Source organism: Marmota flaviventris, chromosome 13 (genome assembly GCF_047511675.1).
Source record: "Marmota flaviventris isolate mMarFla1 chromosome 13, mMarFla1.hap1, whole genome shotgun sequence".
NCBI classification, from domain to species: domain Eukaryota; kingdom Metazoa; phylum Chordata; class Mammalia; order Rodentia; family Sciuridae; genus Marmota; species Marmota flaviventris.
In genome coordinates, this window is record NC_092510.1 from 34,480,912 (window position 1) to 34,505,541 (window position 24,630).

The 24,630-nt window shown below is 38.0% G+C and overlaps 1 protein-coding gene across 1 annotated transcript in view; it reads right to left on the reverse strand.

Annotated features, from left to right (window-relative positions):
* Cfap95 (cilia and flagella associated protein 95) overlaps positions 1-24,630 on the reverse strand; it is a 63,153-nt gene that overhangs the window by 33,858 nt on the left and 4,665 nt on the right. The window contains exon 2 of the mRNA XM_027940123.1: positions 7,491-7,599. Coding sequence (XP_027795924.1) covers positions 7,491-7,599 — 109 coding nt within the window. The remainder of the gene's footprint in view (positions 1-7,490; positions 7,600-24,630) is intronic.

Genomic DNA, 24,630 nt, shown 5'->3' on the forward strand with positions numbered 1-24,630 from the left:
GTACATTCATTGGCCAAAATTTATACAGAATTTCCTGAAACAGGAAAGGCAGATGCAGTTATGCTGATTCTGAAAAGACAATCCAAAATACTTCCAGGAAGTGATGCTCAAAATGGTGGCATCCACTTCAACTTCAGAGACTATGGAGGCAGGGAGAAAAGGAAGCCCTAGCTCAGCAATCCACTGCCCCCAAATATCTTACTATTAAAATGGCAATGAAAATTACTTCATCTATAAAAATTTGATCCATATGCTCCATTCAGGTACTTAGATGTAAATTCAAGGAGCATCTGTTAAGATTCTACTGGTTAAATCACTATTCTACTATGTCAAAGAAAAATATCTGAACTAAGTAAGTAAATTATAATCTAATATCTTAGATCTAGTATAATTATATCTTTTTAAATTCCTTTTAGAGTCATTAATTTCAAAATATCCTATTTTATCTACAAACACCTCATATTTAGGCCTATATGTAACTATTATTTTTAAAGTTTTGTGTTATTTTTAATTGACAAATATTAATCAAATGTGTGTGTGTGTGTATATATATATATATATATATATATATATATATATATATATATATATATTGTGTGTGTGTTGGTGGTGGTGGTGGTGCTGGGGATTGAAACCAGTGCTTTTTGTATGCTAGGCAAGCACTTTACCAACTGAGCTATTTCCCCAGCCTCTAATTGCATATATTTATGGAACATAATATGATGTTTCAATTCATGCATACAATGCGCAATGACCAAATCAGGCTATTAGCATATCCAACACCTCAGATATTTATTTTTTTTTATATTTTTGTAGTGAGGACACTTAAAGTCCTCTCTTGTAGTCTTTAAAATTTAAATTACTATTAGCTATAGCCATGATGTTGTGCAATAGAATATCAGAACTTACTCTTCCACAACTCTGTGCTAGTTGACTATCTTCTCCCCATCTCTTCCACTTCCCTGTCCCCTCAGCTTCTAGTAACCACCATTCTACTCTCTTCTCCAAGGAGTTTGACTTTTTAAGATTCTATGTATGATTGAGATCATAAATTTTAGGGATTCAACATGCACCACTTCCTCAGTCTTGGTCTCTATTCAGCCTCTTGCAGCCCTCACCTTGACATCAGTCTCACATGCAAGGAGGGATCAACCAGTGACTGTGGCACCAGCCCTTGGTGGCATTGGGAATGCTTAGGAAAGAGGCTTAACGAATTGAGAAAACAATAATGGATGAACTCCTGATAATTTTACTCTGCACTGAATTCATTCTGATAGAGTTATATCATTTGAATAAAGTCTAAATAAGTACCAAAACAAATACCATAATTCAAAATGCTATTGCTCATAATCACTTAGACTAATAGATAATCAGAGAAACCTCAGTGCCTTGAACTACTTCTCCCCTGTGAATCTAGATCCTCTGTGGTCCCACCTGGCCTCTTGAAACCTCTAGAACCATGAAGTAGGAAACCATTTATCTCACCATCAAAACCTAAGCAGCATTTTCCGAGATTGTGTCAAGAAAGGGTTTCTTTAAGATTTAGTTCAGGAGTCTCAAAGGAAGCCATCCCCGAACCTCGACCAACTCATTTCAGTTCAGGTGCCTCTCACAGCACCCTGATCTTTTTATCGTAGCACCCATTAGACCCCTTGGTATTATGGTTTTATCTCCCCATTTTCCCTATGAACTGTGAGTTTCCTATGTACAAGGACCTTGTTGGGAATTGTTTCTTAATAGGCCCTCAATAAATATTTGTTGAATGTTTTCCTTCCTTCCCTCCCTCCTTTCTTTCTTTCACATATATATATATATATATATATATATATATATATATATATATATATACACGGAACACTCACCATGTGCTGGTCACTGTTCTAGAGAGAAAAACAGACCAAAGTCCCTACTCTCATGAAGCATGTATCCCAGTAAATGGAAACAGAAAGTTAACAACTAAAAAAGTCTAAGAAACGTCCAGTGATGTAAGTGTTATGAAGAAAACTAAAGTAAGGAAAGGGAATGGGGGGGGATAAGAATGGGCTTTTTTTAACATGCAAATAGGTAGCTGGCCCACTGAGCAAGTAGGACTTGTGAGTAGGTACAATCAGAAAACAAACCTGTTCTTCCATAACTGCTCTTCCACAGTCAGTCCTAGGGGCTAGTTCTTGCTCATTTATCTTTGATGCAATATCAGAAAACCCCCAGGAATGTTATGGTCACCTTCAGATAATGGGAAAAATTCTCTGGCTGCTTTAGTCCAAGAAAAGTCTCATGAAGGTAAGTAGAATGCCTAGTCTCATCTCATACTCAAAACTTCAAACTTCATTTAAAGTTGAGGATTCTCATTCCTCTACCTTGGGCCTGCTCTGGCTTGGCCTAGTATAATGGGAATAGGGAGCATAGTTGGCTTCTTTTCAATTGTCCCTCTTGGAATTCTTCCCTACTTTCACCTCCCACTGTCTCCTTAGGGGAATGATGCCAAGAGTGTGGGGTTATGAGGAAGAAGAGATGGATACAGTCAGGGCAGAATGCAATCTTGATTTGATTTCCTGTGGGCATGTTTCTGTTTGATCCTTCCTGACACTGATGGAAACTGGCTTCCCTGGGATGTTCTGATAGACTTTGGCATACTCTCTGGGAGGATTCAATGGCATATTCCATCACACAGGATGCTTCTGGTTGGACTTAAATATCCAACCTCAAACCCTGGAAGTCCATTCACTCCTCCTCCCACATACAATGAAAGCGAGCTGTGAAACTGTTCCCTGGTCTCTTTCTCTTCCTCATGGCCCACATATGATCCACATGAGCTTAACTATTCTTTTTAAAGTTTTGTTTTATTTTTAATTGACAAATATTAATCAAATGTGTATATATATATATATATATGGATATGTGGGCCCAGATGTTAAGTGGCCCTGACTCTCTGGACCTCTCTTTCTAATGTCCTCTAAATTTTAGGACTCACAATAATATCTCCCCTGATAACTCTTCTCAGATGGGAAAGAAGGGAATGAAACCCAAAATTAAATAAATCCTGTTTCAACTCTTCAGCTCCTACCTAGCCTTCAAGAACATAACAGCTAAGTACTGGTTTAACCCCGCTGATAGTCTCTCAGGAGTTTCTGCCTACGTAGTTCAGCTTCTTGCTTTTAGATGTGTGGTTCCTGTCAACTATCATGAATGTTCTAGTCTGTAGGCCTCTATCAGAACTTGTGATAGGGAAAAGGACTCACCATCCATCATATGAAGGCCTGGAGGTCCCAAACCTGTATCCCCCCTCCTTCTCTGTACCCTTGGGACTTTGGATAAGATCTGATAGTCTAGGTTTAGCACTGGAAGAATGATATCTTTCTTGCCAATTTTAGAGCCCGGATGCAAAGAACAAGAACGAAGATGGATGGAACAGTACTTAATGCACAAAAAGTCTATTAGAGAAAAATGTAACTTATTGTTAAGATATAAAAATAGCAATTTTATCTGAAGCAGTCCATCTTTGATCTATTCCCTTCCTCTCTAATACATATTCTAAACCTGGTAGAGGAAGGACATGATTTTCATGGGCATCAACAAAAAGACATGGAAAAAGTAAACATTACTCTCTACTGATGCATCTTCCTAAAAACCCAGTGCTTGACTACTATAATGCATAGAAATCTAGGAGAAGAAATATTTGAGGTTTCAACACTTCATCTCACTTTCTCCCACAACCCAGAAGCCAGGTGGAAATCAAAAATAAATGTTTTTGTTCGTTTGTTTGTCTTGCAGGGGTGGGGGCTGTTTGTTTTTTGGCACAGAGAATTGAACCCAGGAGCACTTTACCACTCAGCTGCATCCCCAGACTTTTTTATATTTTATCTTGAGATAGGGTCTCACTAAGTTGCTTACAGCCTTGTTAGCTAAACTGTTGAGGCTGGCTTTGAACTTGAGACCCTCCTGCCTCGGCCTCCCCAAGACAATGGGATAACAACTCCTTTTGCCAGGCTCCACCACGCCTGGCAAAAATAAATATTTTTAAAGGCCAAAGACCCTAATTACATGTCAGACAATGCCTATCTTGCCAGCTTTCTCTTTGTTTGCTCACAGCCCCACACTCAAGAACGCATGGGTTTAGAGGGGCGGGAGTGAAGCAGGGTGGCTCTTGACTAAGTTGAGCATCACACTTCACATGCTAGCTAATGACCAGCAAGGCAGCTTGGTGCAAAGGGAAAGAAAGTTGGGTGGAAACTGACAAATCTCAGATTGCTCCTGAGATTTAGGCCTCAGGGCAAGAGAAAACCCTGAGCACAGATAAAGATTCCAAGAAAGACAGTGTGTTTGTGTATGTGTCCGAGAAAGTGGAGTGTCGAGGAAAATGTCTTGCTTTAGAGCTCTCTTGGTTTTGATAAATTTCCTTGTTCTATATCTGGGCAGCTATAACTTTATAATAAATCCCTATTTTTCAGGTTGTTCTTACCATTCTCTGTCCATTCTAATTATAAGAGAAAGGGAGGAAACACTACCGCCACAATAAGCAAATTCATTCCTCTCACCCTGGAAAACAAAGTATCTTCTAGAACAATTTCCAGTGTTGAAAAATGGATATTCTTAGGCCAGCGCTACTTCAAAAGCTGATCTGAGAGTAGCCCAGCCTTCGGGGGCAGACAATGATATAAAACCCAGTCTTCTTAGCACATTCACATCCATCTTTGTCAAATAACCTTCTCTTCAGGCCCAGAGGCCATCCTCTAAGGCTGAATTGGGTCTTCATCTAGCTCCAAAGCTGCTGGCATTATAGAAGGCAATTTGGGGTCTTTCAGAAGAAGAGCTCTTGCCTCATACAAGTAACCAAGCAGTAACTCACTCACAGCAATTCAAACAGGAATTACTTAGCAATGCATGTGCTTTTTTGTAAATGGACCTTAAAGATATTATCAGAATATCAATAGTATGTTTTAATTTCTTGCAACTTCACTACCTTGAGACAAGTACAAATGATTTAAGATCAAAGACTTGTGTTCAAACTCCTGTTTTTCCAGTCCCTACCTGTGTTGGCTTTAAGTTGCTTAACATCTAGGAGTCTCCTTCCTCTCCTCTATAAAATAAGTGATGATAGTGCCACTTCACAGGATTATTATGGAGGGCAAAGAATGCAGCCAGCAAGATGCTTTTGAAGCAATATCAATATCAAAATAATAATAACAATTTCTTGAGCACTTGCTACGTGCCAGTGCTGTATTTTGGATACTGAATATCCCTCAAAGGCCTATGTGTTAAGTGCTCCATCCCCAAGATGGCAGTACTGGGACGCACTGGGGATCTTTAAGAGGAGGGCCTAGTCATTGGGGGAATGCCATCAGAAGGGACAGGGGTATTCAAAGCCAGCCTCAGCAACTTAGTAAGACCCTGTCTCAAAAAATAAAAAGGGCTAGGGATGTGGCTCAGTGGTTAAGAGTTTCTGGGTTCAATCCCCAGTAACAAGAAAAGAAAAAGAAAGAAAGAGACAGAGGTAGGGAAAGAGGGAAAAGGGAGGGAGGAGAGGGGAGGGAGGGGGGAGGGGGAGTGAGGGGAAGAGGGGAGGGAGGAGAGGGGAGGGAGGGGGAGTGAGGGGGAGTGAGGGGGAGAGGGGAGGGAGGAGAGGGGAGGGAGGGGGAGTGAGGGGGAGTGAGGGGGAGAGGGGAGGGAGGGGGAGTGAGGGGGAGTGAGGGGGAGAGGGGAGGGAGGGGGAGTGAGGGGGAGAGGGGAGGGAGGGGGAGGGAGGGGGAGTGAGGGGGAGAGGGGGAGGGAGGGGGAGTGAGGGGGAGAGGGGAGGGAGGGGAGGGAGGGGGAGAGGGGAGGGGAGGAAGAAGAAACAGGGATTGAAGATCCCCAGCCTTTCAGTCTCTGCGTCAGTTAGCTTTCCCTTTCTGTAACAATATACCTGAGAAAAAATTAAAAGGAGAAAAATTTTGTTTTGGCTCACAATTTCAGAGATTTCAGTCCCTGGTCACTCAGCCCTGTTACTTTGGGCCCAAGGCAAGGCAGAATATCATAGTGGGAAGTGTATGGCAGAGAAAAGCAGTTCACCTCATAGCAGCCCAGCAGGATAGCAAAAGAAGAGAAAGCAGGAGGATTGCAAGTTCAAACCCAACCTCAGCAAAGGCGAGGCACTAAGCAACTCAGTGAGACCCTGTCTCTAAATAATATACAAAAAAAAAAAATAGGCCTGGGGATGTGGTTCAGTGGTTGAGTGCCCCTGAGTACAAGCCCCAATACCCTCCCCCCCAAAAAAAGAAAGGACCAGAGTCCCAATATACTTTTCAAGCCATGCCTCTAGTAACCTACTTCCTCCAATGAGGCTGACCTCCTTAAGTTTCTACCACCTCCCACTAGTACCACCAGCTGGGGACCAAACACATGAACTCTCTAGGGGGCATTTAAGATCCATTCCATAACAGTTTTGTTGTAGGGACAAATGAGGCAAGTTCAAGGCACCGAAGATAGCAGGAAAGAGTTTTATTTAGCTGCAGCCAGGCTCAAAGGGCACAGCTTTTGCTGTAATCAATTAATTCCCTGAACCCCAAGTTCAGGTAGTTTCAGAGTTGTATACCCAGCATGTAAGGGAAGGGGTTCTGAAGTCACAGTCTGCAGAAGTTCACATAAAAGCAGCTTTTTTCTTTTACTATTTTGGACAAGTTAACCCTTCAAGGACAACACCTGAGAAGGGGAGAGCTTCTTCTCCCCTTTTCCTCCCCCTGCCAGCTGTTACCATGGAGCCTAACTGATAACTTATCTTAAAAATGTAGACATCTCTGTGAAGCCCAGCTCAAGGCCAGAGGCCTTGTTTGCACATTTTTACAAACTACTATACTGGATATGTTTGTAAAAAACTAGTAAGGGGTGTTCAGCACCTGGAGTGCTGGTATCTTCCCAGCCAGTGGCCAAGTAAGTCAGGGCAACACGAAATTAGGAAGTTTGTCTACATTGAACTCTTTTGCAGAGACTCTTTTGCTGACAGTCCTAAAGTCAGCCATGGTGAAGATTTCTGGAGAAGCCCAGTTAAGACTTTTCTGTGGAGAAAGGGGGTGCCACTTCAGTTTCTCTCTTCTTCCTGACTCAAAAGGTGACTGCTTGACCTAACATATACTCCCAACCTCATCACAGGTCCAAATCAATGGATTTACCTGATTTTAATCTTAAAACCTCCAGAACCATAAGCCAAATAAACCTCTTTACTTCATACATAACCTGTGTCAGGTACTTCATCATAGTGACAGAAAAGTAACTAATATAGTCAGGCACTATTTTAAGTACTTTACTTATTTCATTTAATTCCCCCAAAACCTTATGAATTAGGTGCATCTGTATAGGTAATTTTGCTGAAGCACAGTGTCTAAGTCACCAACCTAAGCTGCTAATCTTGTTGATTAGAGGTAGCGCTAAAAAAAAAAAATATTCCTTCCCTTATATTTTCATGTTTCACTATGAGAAAAATACAAGACTTAAAGAAATTAGCAGCAACTACTTACTGGAGGTTCCTCAGTTCCAAATCGACAATATGTTGAAGCACACAGCCTTTTTATTTTATCAGGACCCTCTATATCATAATCTTTGGGAAAAGCTTCTCTGTCATGTTGCCTTAAGAAAAAAAAAATTAAGAGTCCATTAAAGGATAAGTCTTATTTATCATGCATTGCACTAAAATTTTTTTAAGTTATCCAGTGAAATTTTACCATATTTGTGGCATAATTTCAATTGCAAATTTATTGAATTTGTGACAAATAAAGTATTTTCCATCTCTTTTCAAGTAATGCTGAGGCTACTTCCAAAAAGCAACTTAGCATATGTGATAAAACTAATAATATCGAAAAAGCACTACTTATCCAACACAGTAATTATTCAGCAACTCAAATGAACTGAATCTTATTTAATAATGTAGATTAGTTACCGACAGTAAATTCTAAAATAAGACATGGTAATATCTTGGAGAGGCAACTTGCCACTTTAGAAATTCTTTCTACCATGAATTTTAATTATATTTTTTCCAAAATGAGATAGCAAAGTATCTTCTCATATTGATTTATAACCCTTGCTCCCTGCTTCTAAAGAACATCTAGAGAAAGCTGACAATTAAACATAAGCAAAAAAGAAAAATAATAATCTTAAAATGTACGTGTACATGGAAGAGAGGAAAAAATATTCCAAACATCTTGACCAAAAGAGCGGCTAGGAATAATGAAAAAGGAGGAACTTGGGATAATGAATGAAAAGGAGGTGTGTCCTGGCTGCCACTAGAAATTGCTATTTTCATAAAACTTTGTTAGGTAAAATAAAGGAAGCTAAGACCAAGCCTCCCGCTGAAGGGGCCCTATTGCTCTGTGTAGTTTTATGTCTGTAATTCGAGCTACTGGGGAAGCTGAGGCAGGAAGATATCAAGTTCAAGGACAGCCTCAGCAATTTAGTGACATCCTGTCTAAAAATAGAGGGGGAGGAGGGAAAGGCCTGGGGATGTAGCTCAGGAGGGCACCCTTGGGTTCAATCCCAAGGCAGAGGGGCTTCTATTAAGGCATACATGATTAGAAATGTGTAAGAGACACCAAGAATTCATCCATCCACCAATTTGTTCATTCAGCAAATATTTTTAAGGATCTACATTGCTATGGTTTGTTTATCTTTTCCAAAATTCAAATTGGAATCTGATAGTCACCTCATGAAGAGGGATTAATGCTTCTCTCCTAGCAGTGAGTGAATTCTCAACCTCAAGGGACTGGGTTAATTTCCTAGAGAGCAAACTGATGTAAAGGCAAAGCTGCCTTTGGAGTTTTTCCTCTCAATTCCCTTTTGCTTTTATGCTGTTATGCAGCATGAGACCAATGCCAATGAATTCACTTGATCTTGGACTCCCAGCCTCCAGAACTATGAGTTAAACAGACTTCTTTCCTTTATAAATTACCCAGTCATGGATATTCTGTTACAGCAACAGAAAATGAACTAAGATACCACAACTTGCCTGATATTTTGCGTAGTGCAGGGGATGTAACAGGAGCAAACCTGACGGAGTCCCTACCTTCAGTTACTTACAGTCTGGTCAGAAGCAGAGGCAATGAAATAAGAAAAGTCTACAATGTGGTGAGTGTGGAAGCACCCAGCACCCAAGTCATGAGACTCTCCTCCCATGCTCTTTGGGTCCTGAGCTCTCAACTCATTCCTGCCTTGGCTCCCACCTCAGCATGAGAGCAGAGTACTGCCATGGAACCCACAGCCCGGAGGCCCGAGGTGGCACAGCAGGCAGAGTGCCAGCACGGGAGCCTTCTTCTATCCTCTTATTTGAGCATCAGATTGCAAACGCTAAAAGGTTTTGAGTAACCTAACAACATTTTATGAGAACTAACAGGGAGCTTTCACTTAAGTCCTTAGTGAAGAGTTCTGAACATCAACAACCAAAAGTGGTAGAATGAAGAGTCATGGATCTGAGTCATTGCTAAGCCAGGTCCTAGCTGTGTGACCTTAGGAAGGTCACTTAACTTTTCCATGTTTTCATTTTCACATTTGTAAAATGATTACAAGAATAATAACAATATCTTTTCACTTTTTAATAAGAATTAAAATTTTAAAATAAAGGAAAAAGTCCTTATATGCTATGAAGCATTATGAATATCTGTGTCTAGTGAATACTAATCAGGCTTCAAAATCTAGTATCCAACAATTACAACTTTATTTTTTCCATAAGTGAACTTAATTTCTTTTCCAAGCTCTTATTGGGCCAGATGGGCAAACCTTGATCTTGGTCAATTCAGGATTTCTTCCATCTCTGTGTGGTGCTGTGACACCAAAAACCCCATCTTTGTTGTCATTGATTCTCCCCACCTACATCTGAGGACGTATCCTCTGCCTTCCTGGTCTCCCATTAGGGATTCATTCATGAGATGGAACATTTTGTCATATATCTGTTAGCCATGTATATGTCTTCTTTTGAGAAATTCTGTTTAGATCTATTACCCATTTTCTAAATCAGACTATTTGTTTCTTTGTTATTGAGTTTTTTTAAAGCTCTTTTTATACTCTGGATAGTAACCTTTCTTAGAGGTTTAGTTGGCAAGTATTTTCTCCCATTTTATGGGTTGTCTCATCATCTGTTTGTTTCCATTGCTGTGTAGAAGCTTTTTAGTTTGGTGTAATCCTATTTGTCTACATTTGCTTCTGTTTCCTGTGTTTTTGGAGTCTTGTCAAAAAAAAAAAAAAAAAATCCTTGTCCATTTCAATGTTCTGAAATGTTTCCCCTGTTTTCTTCTAGAAGTTTCTTGTGTTACATTTAAATGTTAAATCCATTTTGAGTTGACTTTTGCCACTGGTGAGTGATAGGGGTCTAGTATCGTTCTTCTGCATGTGGATATCTGTTAAGGTCTGTAAACAAGTCTGGATGGCGCCTGGCATTTTGCCAGAGGGAGTGGTTTGTGAAGTAACGCCAACGAGCCATTAAGTGTGGAGATTCCTTATTGGTTGACTGATGTATCTAGTTTATGCTAATTAAGATAAGCTGTGTGGAATGTATAAATACCTCTGTTGTCCTACAATAAACGGCTTCCACTCCTGCTGTATTGATCTACACAAGTCGTTTGTCACTCCCCCGTTATTTTGCTGCAGCCGGACTGCGGCAGATATCTAGTTTTCCCTTACTGAAAAGACTTCTTTCTCATCTCCTTTCTCATTTTTAATGCTTCTAGTAATTCTCTAAATTGAAGTTCACAATACATTAAGAGGTTGAAACCATAGTTTGAAAAATATTGCTCTAGACCAGTGGTTCTCAGTTGAGTTTGGGATGGGGATCTATTTGTACCCATACCCTCCATGGACCTCAAGCAATAAAGACATTTGTTAACATTTGTAGAAATTTTCAGTTGTAGCATCTGAATTGGGTGGCTTTCTACCAGCATCTAGTAAGTAGCTGCCAATGATACTGCTAAGCATCCTAAAATGCCCAGGCAGTGACCCACAACACACACATAGCTAGCTCCAGGTGCCAATGGTGCTGAGGTTGAGAAAGCTCTGGAGAATAGTGGCACCTCAGACACTTGAATCACTGGTTCCCAAACCTGAGTGCTTCACCAAGCAGCCAAACTTCCCCCTAAAATGGGTGGGACCAATATAAGGCTGCCAACTTTTTGTTTTGACAAGAATATTCAAAATAAACTAATCACCTGTATCCTTTAATAAAAAGATCTGTAATGCCAAAATGTCAGTAAAAACAATCCCACCGTCCTTCAAATTGAATAAATCTAGCAATATGAAAAATGTGCTACATTGTCATCACAGCTGGTTTATCACTTTGGATTAGTCAAAAGGTCCTCATTGACTACCACTGGTCAAGTCCACAGTGTTTTGCAGATGTTAATTCATCCTGATATGAACTTGACAGGAGCTGGTCAGAATTTGTTCAAGGCCAAAGATGCTTGGATATAGGTATTCTGTGCTGCTTACTGAGGAAGCATGGTGTCTTAGAGGTCTGGTGGTAGGTACAGGGTCTCATTCTAGCTGGAAGGAGGGCCTTTGGGGTTTCTTGTCTATAGCACCAAAATTTTTCTTGAGAAACAGGCTTGCTTCTGTTGACAGTCTTTTTCTATCAAAGCCCAGAGCAGAATGAGATGGCTTTTTCTTAAGATAAATCCTCACCCAAGATTTCCTGAAAGGCCAGTCTAATCTTCTATGAGAGAAAGAGTATGATCATTCTTTTTTTTTTTTTTAGAGAGAGAGAGATGGGAAGAGAGAGAGAGAGAATTTTTTTAAATATTTATTTCTTTTTTTTTTTTTAGTTATTGGCGGACACAACATCTTTGTTTGTATGTGGTGCAGAGGATCGAACCCGGATCGCACGCATGCCAGGCGAGCGCGCTACCGCTTGAGCCACATCCCCAGCCCCGTATGTTCATTCTTTAAACAGAGTTTATGAGAGTCCATTGTTTTGAATTAGCTCTCTGCACCAAGCCCCAGCAGACCAGGCCAATCTAAAATGGACTCACTTGTGCTTAACACTACATAATGCAACTGAACTTTGAAATGTCCAGATTTCCGAAAACACAGGAGGACTCCAAGTCCACCCAAGTCAGCATTACATGGGAGTCCCCTTTGTTTAAACCCCATAAGGAAAGTGACTTTTGAAATGATTCATCTGCTTTTTTATTCTGTTTTTGCTTTCTTCAACTCTTTTCTGCCTAGAAAAACAATTCTCTGCTCAGCTCAATGGAACAGTTATTCTACCTCCTAGAAAGATATTGAGAAAGATATTGCCTGATTCTAGAATTACAAATAAAAGCCAATTCGACCTTTAAACTGAATCTATTATAATTTTGTGTTTTAACATTATTCATAGAATTAGGAATGTGGAACAAGAAGATGGGAGAGAATCCAAGCTTCAGACTGCATAAAATGGAATCTGAAATTCTGACCCTATTGTTGAAATGCTAATCGGAACAATTTAAAGAGAGTTATATACAATAGACACCAATAGGACAAAGACCAGCACAAGCCTGTCTCATTCTGGACAAACACCCAACCTAACGGGTAGTAAATCACTTCCAGGCCCCAAACCTACACTCTTCTGGACCCTCCAGACCTTCATTTTCCTGTCTCCACCTGGGGCCAAACATGGTATAGTCCCAAGCTGTGACTTCAAGGGAATCTGCTGAACTGGTCTCTGGAGCTTTTTAGAAGCTTGGGTTTTCTTCCAGGAAAGGTGGGTTCTGGATATATCCTCTTGAATATAGGTATCGCCAGATGGGCAAGTGAGTTGCAGGACTGAACAAACTCAATTCCAAAGCTATATGCCAACAGGACCTATACCTCCCCTCAGGCTAACACAGACTCAGCTCCCTGGCTCAGCTCCCTGGTGGAGGATATGGTGGGGTTAGTTCATAGGATTCTCCTCAATGTAAAAGGACCCCTCTAGGGTTTTTGTTGTCCCATGTCTCTGTGGGAGAAGTGGAGTTGAGGTATGCTAGACCCACATCTTTATTACTACCCCATCTTTTACACTGTGTTATAATTATCTATTAACACATCCTCCTCCTCTCTAGACTGATAGCTTCTTAGACAGAAAAATGATTTTTTTATTCATCTTATGATCTCAGTGACTAGCATAGTCTAACACATTGTAAATGTTCATTAAATTTTTCTTGATTGATTGAATATTTTTACATTTTTTTTTGCTGTCACCTTAGTATAAATACTGAAAGCAAGGGTTTTAAATGTGTCATAAAAACAAAGAGTATCCTGGGCCAGTCTGCAAAAGAACACATAAAGAGGGAGTGGTTGTGCAAAGGGAGAAGCTGGTTTTCTGCAATACCAACCTGTCTCCAGAGGAATCATAAACTGACTAGCTGATTGGGAAAATTCTCAATATACATATGCATCACACTGGTTACAAGGGATTTGAATCTCATCAATATCTGACACGAGAAAAATGAAAATCTGAGCCAGTTTCTAGTTTCTGGTTACTTAACAAGAGACAAATTTTCTTTGCAGATTTCAAAGATGTTAAAAATGTTTAGTTAAGACTCCAGATGGCAGAATATATTAACTTTAAATCTTAGAATTATTAATGTGGTGCACAACCAGGCTGTCAGCTATTGTATTTTCTGATGTAAATGTGGCACAAATGAGAAGAGAAAGATAACTTCTCTATTAGGTTTTATAATCATCTGCTATCTAAAACTGTAAAAGAAAATTACCCTTGAGATTCAGCTACATTCCCTGACACATTAGAAGAATAAAACCAATAGAAGCAAAGGCTGCAAAGAAATGTTTAACAATCCTCTTTAAAGATTTCCCAGGCAAAAGATTTACATGCCAAAGTAGTTGTTGCTTGATGGCATATTCATCAAACTGGCAAAGGAAGACTTTTAGATATATTTGCAGAGTCATAAAGAAAATCTTATGTTCTTGGGAGAAATAGTGTCGTTTTCAACTTTTGAAAAGGGACTTTGTTTTTCAATGTGTCTCATGCTGTATGTGATTTGTGAATCTATACCCCAAAGCCACAGAACTTAAAGGTTAAACTTCACTCAAAAGAAAAACATTTTACAAAGATAGATAAATTATTTTCTTCACTCAACGTATATTAAGCAGCATGTAAATAAAACCTATCAACTTATTATGAATTTTCTGTTATGGAAAATCTTCAAAAATGGTAGCCCCTATGGAGAATATTGGGAAGAAACTAAAGGAACACATCAGTTGGAGACATTGTCAACCTTAACAGCTAAGTAAATGCCAGTCTGATTAACTGCCAAATACATGATTTGAAAGCAGCTGAAGGGACATGTATCAAGAAGGGTGATAATATAATTGATTTCCACCTGGAATACTTTAAGAGAGAAATAAAATACTAAGTCCACCAGGAGTGTCACAGTCAGAATTATCCTGGTCAACAAGGATAAAGACATTCTGTCCCCTATGTTGAGACAACTGGATCTAAATTACCTTCAAATTCTAGGACACTTATTATGGTTTCTTAGATCTACCCCTCCAAAAACAGTTTACATCACACTCTGGGTAGTGAGGCTGGGGTTGTGACTCAGTAATAGAGCATTTGCCTAGCATGCGTGCGATGCTGGGTTCATTTCCCAACACCACATTAAAAAAAAAAAAACTAAGCAAAATAAAGATATTATGTTCATCTACAACTAAAAATATTTTTAAAAAACACTTGGTGGCAAAAGAGTGGAACTAAAGAGAGAGGGGTTTTTTAAGTGTATTATACTTCCATAATCACTATAGTCAAAGAACACTTTGGTAGTAGAGCTGGCTTGGAGAGACATGGAAATCAAGTGCCCCTCCCTGCAGCAAACCAAAAGCAAACAAACACCTAATTACCTATGGAAGCTCCTATCTCTATAGTTTTACTATCACTCCCAGAATAACATTAAAAGATTATGCTATGTGAGCTTAATTGCCATTTAAATGCACATTTCTGTGAGTCTATGAACCATGCATATTGAGTAAATAACACAAGGTTATATGGTCTAAGAGCAATTAATTTTATTTATATTAGAAACAAACTTTCTTCATAGATAGAATCTAGACTTACAACACTCGTCACAAACACATCTACATGCATATTTTTTCCCTTTTCTTCTAAGAAATCATGCAAAAGCAGTAAAATAAATGGAAAAACTAAAAATAAACTAAATTTTTGACAAAATGAGAAGTTAAAACCCCAGATTATAACACATGCAAGGGCTACTAAATGCAGCGAGGGTCCAGTTAAAGCCAAGTTGAAAGAGGCTATGGTGAGAAGTACCAGTGATGGAGTCCAGAGGCTCCGTCTCTGGGAGTGCTAACCAAATCACCCGTGGTTATGCAGGTAAATTCTTTCACCAAAAACAATTTTAAAAAATGCTAGACAAAATATATTCATTAAAGGTTCCAACACATTAAAAGCATTTAAGAGTTGAAAATTTAAAAAAAAAAAAAAGTTGAAAATCCAGTGGAGAATTTCCAGGACAATTTTTGAATGAAATTCTATAACCAGAGGGATAAGCAGAACTTGAAAGCACCAGACCTGCTCATGTCTGCAAGGCATTTGCCAACATTTTTCATGGGCAATTGCTGCAGGGCTAGAAGTTCTTGATTTGAAAGTTAGAGACATAAAAGTCTCCCAGAGTTTACCCTAGAAGGGTAATTTTACAAATCTTCTGCATGTGACAGATGTTGATCAATACAATTTCTCCTGGGAATACAGAAGGCTAAATTCTCAGTTCTTTTACATGGTAGGACCACTCAACTAGTTCTGGCCCCAAAAAAGTTGAGTAGAAATTATATACCCCATTTTTGGGGTAAGACTGAAAGCTCTTGTGCAATGCTCGACTCTTTTCTTCTGTCAGAGTAAGAGAATTTCTAGATGATTATTTTAGCCTGCTTTTTTGCTTCTCTAATAGAATACCACAGATTGAATAATTTATAAAGAAATGTATTGGTCACAGTAAATATAGAGAAAAGGCTACAAAGATTGTGCAGTCTGATATCAAGGTGCTGGTGTTTGATGAGGGCCTTTTTTGCTGTGTCATAATGTATAAAAGAGCATCACATGAGAGGAAGAACAAACTTGCTTTATAACAAAGCCACTCTTGACATAATTAACTCACTCCCAAGATAATGACCATTCTTAGAGATGCCTCCTCCCATTACTATCTCAGTGGCAATCACATTTCAGCATGAGTTTTGGAGGGAACATTAAAACCATAGCAATGATAGGACTTCAATCAGCCTGAGTGCCAGAGGAATGCCTAACCCCTATTAAAAACTACACTGGACGTTATGTGAATAGGAAATAAACCTTTATGTGATAAGTAACTGAGTTTGGGGGATTATTTGTTATCAAAAATTCAGCCTAGCCCAGAATAGCAAAGAAATTTATACCAGAAGCAGAACAGGTACTGCTATAACAAAAATATAAAATATATGGCATTGCCCAAAAGCTGGACAGAAGAAAATAAATTAGAAAAGTCAAACATTTGGTAGTAATAATATATCAGAAGTCAACCCATGTACCTAGTGAGACTGAAAAGAGATTTCTAGAAAACTGTTAGTTCTCTGTGTGAATTGCTACTGGCTGTTTTTAACAAAGTATTTTTAAAAGAGAATGAGATGTACATTGCTGGTTGGGCAGCAAATTAGTGCAACCAATATGGAAAGCAGTATGAAGATTCCTCAGAAAACTTGGAATGGAACCCCTATTTGACCCATTTATCCCACTCCTAGGTCTATACCCAAAGGACTTAAAAATCAGCATACTACAGTGAAGTAGCCACATCAATGTTTATAGAAGCTCAATTCACAATAGCTAAATTATGGAACCAATCTAAGTGCCTTTCAACAGATGAATGGATAAAGAAATTGTGCTATATATATATATATATATATATATATATACAGTGGAATATTACTCAGCCTTAAAGAAGAATGAAATTCTGGCATGTGCCAGTAAATTGATGGAACTAGAGAATATCATGCTAAGCAAAATAAGCCAATCTCAAAGAACCAAAAGCTGAATGTTTTCTGTGAAATGCGGATGCTAATTCACAATAAAGGGCAGGGGCGGGTGCTAGGGAAGAATAGAGGCACTTTGGATTAGACAGAAGGGAGTAAAGGGAAGGGACAGAGTATAGGGATAGGAATGATATTAGAATGAACTGGACATTATTACCCTATGTGCATATATGATTACATGACCTGTGGAACTCTACGTCATGTACAACCTGAAGAATGAGAAGTTATACTCCATTTATGTATGATGTATTAAAATGCATTTTACTGTCATGTAAAACTAATTAGAACAAATAAAGAAAATGAGGTGAATTCGGAACATAGTTGGCTGATATGCACAAAGAAAGTAAAGGGAAATGAGGCCTGGTGCTATGGCTCTGTGGCAGACCATTGCCTGTGTGAGGCACTGGGTTCCATCCTTAGCACTGGATAAAAATAAAACAAATAAAATAAAGGCATTCTGCCCATATACAACTACAAAATTTTTTTAATTAAAAATAAATAAAGAAAGAAAGTAAAGAGAAATGAGAAATTACATAAACTGGGGCCATGAAATATTTTCCTCATAAGTTTTTGAACTAAGAAGAACTACATCTAGACTTGGTAAAGAAATTCTGGCATGCGCAGCAGATCTGAGACTTTTGAGACTAGATGGAATTTGAGTCATTTTCTAGGGCAAGTGGGTGAACTTAGAATTTATATGGGAAGAGAAAGAGAATTCAACTCCAAAGTATATGGAATTTTCATAAAAATTAAGGAAATACATTTCAATATATTTGAAAAATATATTTTCTGCCCGCCATGCAATAAAACTAGAAATTAGTGACATTTTGAAAGATCTTTCTTCAATCTGGAAACATTTAAACACTCTATCAAATACCTTGAGTCATAGAACTGACTCAACTTGATGAACTTCTCAAAAATACAGAAAAATGAAAATACTACTTATAAGAATCCATAGAATATAGTTAAAGCAGTAGCCAAGGAAAATTTCAAAGCTGTAAGTACTTATATCATGCTAAAAGCGAACAAAGGAAAATAAGTAAACATCAAATTCACAAACATAGAAAAAAACAAGCAAATCAATACCTTAAAATAAAGACAGAATTAAAAGAGTTAGAAAGCAAAAAAGGTAAAATCAAGAAATAAATGAGTAGGTAAATGGTATAAACTTGTATCTAAAAAGTCAAGAAAAAGAGTGAAGACAAAAGAGAGGAATACAATAGCCATAAAATATAATATTATCAAACAATAAAAGGAAATAAAATACTGATAAATGCTACAACATGAATAAACCTTGAAAATATCATGGTAAGTCACAAAACACCATATTTTGTATAATTGCATTTATATGAAATATGCAAAACAGACAAATATATAGAAACAGAAAATAGATTATCAGTTACCTAGGACTTTTAAGAGGTTTAGAAGTAAAAGCTAAGGGAAACAGAATTTACATGAGGTAATGAAAATATTCTAAAATTGATTATGATAAGGAGCCACAACTCTTGTGAATATACTAGAAGCCATTGAATTTTTCACTTGAAAAAGGAGTTTTTATGGTATGTAAATTATATCTTAATAAAGTTATTGCAAAAAATAGACAAATATAACCATTGAAGAAACCACAGAAGAAGATTTTAACACATCGAATGCTTCTTTCTATAAATATAACTTTGTGCAAATAAATTTGGAAAGTTAGATGACATAATAACTTTGTAAAAAAAAAATTACCAAAACTTTCCCCAGTAGAGACAAAAAGTCTAAAAATAGATGATTTATGAGAAAGAAATAGAGGAAGTTATCAAAGAGCAAAGAATTGTTACCCAAGATGGTATTCAACCTACATGGTTTATAGTGGAAGAAAAGTTTCAATTTGTGCCTAAATATCTAGGAGGACATTTGACATGCCTTGACAAGCTTATTTGTCAGAGTTGCAAGTCAGGAGCTGGGACAATGAGGAAGACCTATCCTGTGACATTCACCACACTGATTTTTGACGTGTCAACCAACTAAAGATAGCACATCCAATAACTTATATTAATTATAGAACTGTTTAATGTCAAGAAAAATCTCAACTGAAAAACATGTAATCTGGCCAGAATATATTTTTGTAACAATTCACACAGCACATTTTTTGAGGTCTGGGTGGGAAGTCACAGTATCTTAACCTCTAGGAGATCACCTGCAATAGCCTGGTGGTTACTCTATTGGCATGCATCCCTGCAAGGAGAGCAAGAGCTCCAAATGCTCAGGATCTTTTATAATAATGAGTGGGGAAATCCCTTTCTGTGACTGAATAAATGATTAGGGATTTATTAGGGATGTTGCTGCTGTTCTCACCCTTACTATGAATAGATTTATGAAAACTAGTTAATCCAGCTGGTTTGTAGCTCTGTGGTGATTGCTTGCTTAGCACGTGTAAGGTACTGGGTTTAATCCTCAGCACCACATAAAAATAAATAAAATGAAGATATTGTGTCCACCTATAATTTAAAATATTAAAAGAAATGAAAACTAAATGCACAATACCTCTGCTGTTTCCACTCATTGATTGTAGGTTTACAGATACATAAATTAGGCATTGTATAGATGGGTAAATTTTATTAAGATGATATGGTCACCCTCATGACTAAGAGTCACAATTCATGCAATGGTATACTACATTACAGGATATCAGTCATAATGCAACAACAACAACAAAAATGCCTACACATATTACCAATGAAAGACTCTGCAGGAAGGGACAACACTGCCCTCTGTTGAAAACTAACATACCACACTTTGGTTTTCCTTGTGGATCCTATGGTTTAGATGAACCTCCTCTAGAAAATTTGATCTGGTCCAACAGGCCAAGTTAAATGCTCTTCCAGATGCTTCCAGAATATCCTTCTTTTTCTTAATCATAACTTGTTTCATAGTGCATTATAATTACTCAGTGCATTATAATCACTCAGTTAGCCCTACCCAGTCTTGTCTCACAGTAATCTCTAATGTCTTACCGACAGGGAGGATGGTCATTGTAAAATTCCTGATCTAGCAGAATGCCTTTGGCATAGCAATGGCTCTATAAATGTGTTTTCAACCCGTGTGTGTGTGTGTGTGTTTTGTGTATGTGGGTGCATGTGTGTGTTTCTAGGTATCCAACCAAAGGCCTCACACATACTACATAAGCACTATACCACTGAGTTATACCTTCATTCCCCAATAAATGTATTTTAATAAATACTTTTCAAAGAAGAGATTTTTATCTAGAAAGAATATAATGGAGGAAAACACTTAGTGATTTTTTTAAAAGCTCATTTAATGATTCTGACTCCTAGCTGAGCAATTTAGAGTTTTTCTGTTTAAAAATTGTGACAAGTTATACATTCTTACATTATAATTTTAAAATATTCTTCCTATCACTTTCTACAAAAGGAGGCTAGATTATTTGCACTAAAATTTGTTTTGCAATACGTTAATGACATTATATTAATTCTTCCATTTAATTGAACCTGGAACAATCTGATTAGGGAATCTAATATCTTACTAAAGAAACATATCATATTTCTGCCAATTAATTATCCTTATTAATGCATCAAAACTTAGTTAAATCAAAATAAAGAAAATACACAGCATGACTAATAACAATTAAAATTTAATTGTATTTCAAAATGAAACAAAGGAAACAGCAATAAATGATTAGTGTCTATCAAAAACAACACAATATCAGATTTATTCATAACTAACTTTCAAAGCACCACAAAAATATGCTTTCTTAACCTCTACACAAGATTTCTTTTTTCTGCCCATTGCATTTAAGTTCATTTTTTTTTACACCTGCACTGAGTAGGGCTTTAAAGTCAAAACAATTTCAAATATAGGAAATTGCCCACGTATTAATGGGTTATTAAACTTTTGCTATAAAACTGGGTATCTGGAGTTTGGAATTCTTGCTCTGTTCTGGTACTACCTCTAGGATCACCACCTGAGCACTTCTTGCCCTATATCCACCTTGCTCCATGACTATTAGACAGGTGCCAGGTGCCATGTTTCCATTTGATCTTGTTCAGTCAGGTGACTCCAAATAGAATCTTGGCCCAGGAATGGGCATCTGACCTGAAGTTTTTTGATATGCAACTGAAAAATACCTTAAAGCCAAAAGTTCTTTGTGAGATGAAGATGTAAGGCGTGAACTTCAACTGCAGTAGCCTTGTTTCTTATAGACTTCCGTGATAAGATGAAGAAAGAAGAGAAATGCAGCAAGACCTATTAGCATTCGTATCCCTTTGTCTGACTATTTCTAAGGCCCAGCTGTACCTCTGTATTTCTTACCCAATAATCAGCCATTCATGAATATCTTAGTTTAATTCACTCTCTTAAGGTAGTGCAAGCTGAGTATCTGTCACTAACAACCAAAAGAGTTTGGTACCAAAAGGAAATGGTACCAAGGAGAGGGTACCAGCCAAATTCAGAAATGTTTATTTAATAATAGCTTTGGTGCTGTAAAACAAACAAACAAACAAAAAATCCTGAGCCTTGAGCCTGGGTATCGGATGTACATAGCCTGAACCTCTCCTTGCCAGAAATCTCACTAAGCCCTACATTCTTCTCCCTTTCTCCCTCACTCCCATACCCTTACCTAGAAAGAGATCATCAGAGAGGCAAAACAAGGGATTCTTGGTGGAAATGTCCTTGAGACTATCTGAGAGGACTGTAGGAGTATTACAATGGCCAAAGGGGTTCTGGTGGCTTCCAAAGCCCAACTATTGGACAGTCATAAGGGTAGGGTACTAGTTTGAGGCAGAGTCCCTTAGGCACAGCAATGATGTTTCCTAATCCCAGTGTGCCCAATGGCAAAATTCCTGTTCTGATTCTCTGCCTTCCAAGGGCTCACCTTGCATGCAAAACTGTCTTACTTTCGTAAATGCCAGCTAAGTTCAGCAAACCTTCCCACGAAAATTGTGGCAACACAATTCTAGAACCACTGGTTTTCTAAAAAGGTATTTGAGTCAGGTATGGAGGCACATGCCTATAACCCTGGTGCCTCCAGAGGCTAAGGCAGGAGGATTATAAGTTCAAAGCCAGCCTCAACAACTTAGGGAGGTCCTAAGCAACTTAGTTAGACCCTGTCTCAAAATAAAACATAAAAAGAGCTGGGAATGGGGCTCAGTGGTTAAGTGGTTCAATCCCTGATACTAAAAAAAAAAAAAAAAAAAAAAAAAAGGAAAGCATTTGATTGGAATCTGAATTTCAAAAAAGAGAACATTGAAAGAAAAATGTGGGTTCAGGGAAAAAGGAGGCAGGGTCTCCTGAATATTATCTCAAAAAATAGAAAATAATGTGCTTCTCCTAAAAAAACTACTCCATTCAAAAGCACTTGTGGGTAATATGCGTATATTGAGGAATAAAAGCGTAGGACTAGATTAAAAATAACCATGGCATAGAATCTACCATTATAGAACACAGACAAGAATAAAGGGTGGTTAAACCAAATGAATGTGCACAGCATCATCTTTTTTACCCAACCTAAACTAGCAATTAAAAAGATATTTTAAAAAGACTCATAATAAGCACTGAGAGTGAGTCAGACTCTGTAGGAAATGAAGTATTTTGTCTACATTCTGATCATTTAGAGAATGTTTGCTTCAGGGGGAAAGCTGTAGAAAATGATATCAAATTTTTAAAGTAATTTGACTTTATTCTTACAATGAAAATAATATAGATTCTCTATAGAAAAATGTAGAAATAGCAAATAGAGAGTGAATAAAAGGACAAAAAGTTCAGTGATCCACCACCCCAGTAAGAAAGATTTTCTGTTATGTGGTAGATATCCTTCCAGTCTCTTTAATGCAGATAGACATTTTTTTTTTTTGCAAAGGCTGTAGTATGTGCGTGTTTTAAGACCTACTTGGAATGAGATTACATTTTCCAATATTAATCTTTATACTCTGCTGAACTTACTTTAAAATAACCTTTGCCTTGGGAAGAGTTGGGACCGTTTCACAAGAAATGAAGAAAAATTAAGCATTGCTAATTAATTGCTGACTGAAAAAATAAATAAAATTTTTGAGTCCTGGGTGCGATATTTTTCTTGAAAGTCACACGTTGTTGAGAAATAAAAAGGTCTTCCACCAAATTTCTTAAGCTTCTACTAACCAGAGCTAGGATGACCTTATAATTTATCTTCTGAAGAAGGGCACTTAGGAAGTGAAAGAGAGGCTTTTGATATGTCTCAGGCCAATGGAAGTAAACTATCCCAGGCACACCAAAGCCTACACTTACCCTCTTTCTAGGGCACTTCATTGGAAGCTGAGTTGATTGTCTATGTGTGGCTGTAGACCACCATGTTGAAGGATGTGGTGTCCATACCACAGTGGCTTTGGGGTGACTAGTCTTAAGTCAGGGTCTGGTGGAGGATGAGCTTGACATAGGGATCTCCAGTACCAGCAAGAGCCAAGATGGACTGGGTGTGCAGACCGGGACACCCGGGCCTCAACAAAACAATCTTAGCAACAAATCCACAAGCAGCAGGGACAGCAGTAGGCTCCGTTTGAGGTAAGCGTGAACAAGGGCTACACATAGATATGGAGGCCTGAGTCCCTCCACCCCCATACCATATCACATAACCTCAGTCGCTCTCACACACACAGATGGCACTGGAGGAAGGAGAATATGGAGGAGGGAAGGACTCGGAAAGAGTGGGCACTGTTCTGAAAGGGACAATTTTAACCTAAAGCAAGCTGCTTAAACTTGAAGAGGTAGAAATAAGTTTTAATTGGCATGTTGAATTTTTCTGTAGTAACCAGCAGTTGAAAAGTTATAAGGATTAGTTTCAGAAAATAAATTTTATACATGCATCTGAGTCGCATGCAATTTTTTAAATTCTGCTACCCCCTAGACAGTGAATATATTTTCATGTCCTTACTCTTATTTCATCATATTAAATGCCCACAGGATATTGTAATTTGGAACTTTTATAAGTTAAGAAATAAAAATACCTCTATAAAGGATAAATGTCATTTCTCTCTCTATTAATTCAAAAAGTACCTATCAGCCCCTGGTGGGATGTCACACACTGCAACTAGGAGCAGTGCAATCCTAGCTCCCATTTTCAAATTCTCCATTCTAAAGCAACTGATACAGAGGTGGCCAATATATATCCTGTTGCATCATGATCGTGGCTATGGAAATTGACTCTGGTTTTATTATGGATTTCTGTTATATTGTAGCCTTTTGCCTCAGGGTCTTCTTAAAACATAATATAGGAGCTGGGCATAGTGGAACACACCTTAGTCCCAGCTAATTAGGAGGTAGAGAGAGGCAGGAGGTTTGTGAGTTTGAAACCATCCTGGAAAACATAGCTAGACACCATCTAAAAATAAAATAAATATATGTATGTGTATACACATATACAGATATGGATATGTTTTTGCTCTAGCATGGTTTGGGTTTCTGTATTATTTCTACCAGCTCATATGTTCATTATTGGATAAATACCAAGTCAGTGAGCACTCACAGTGTTCTTATCCCTTATCCAGAGGCATACTCTTTTCACATCTCACTGTTGATTAAAAAATCCCTTTAGAGCCTTCTCCCTTCAATTTAAATTATATGCTGTGTGCAAGAAAACCCTATCACCAAACT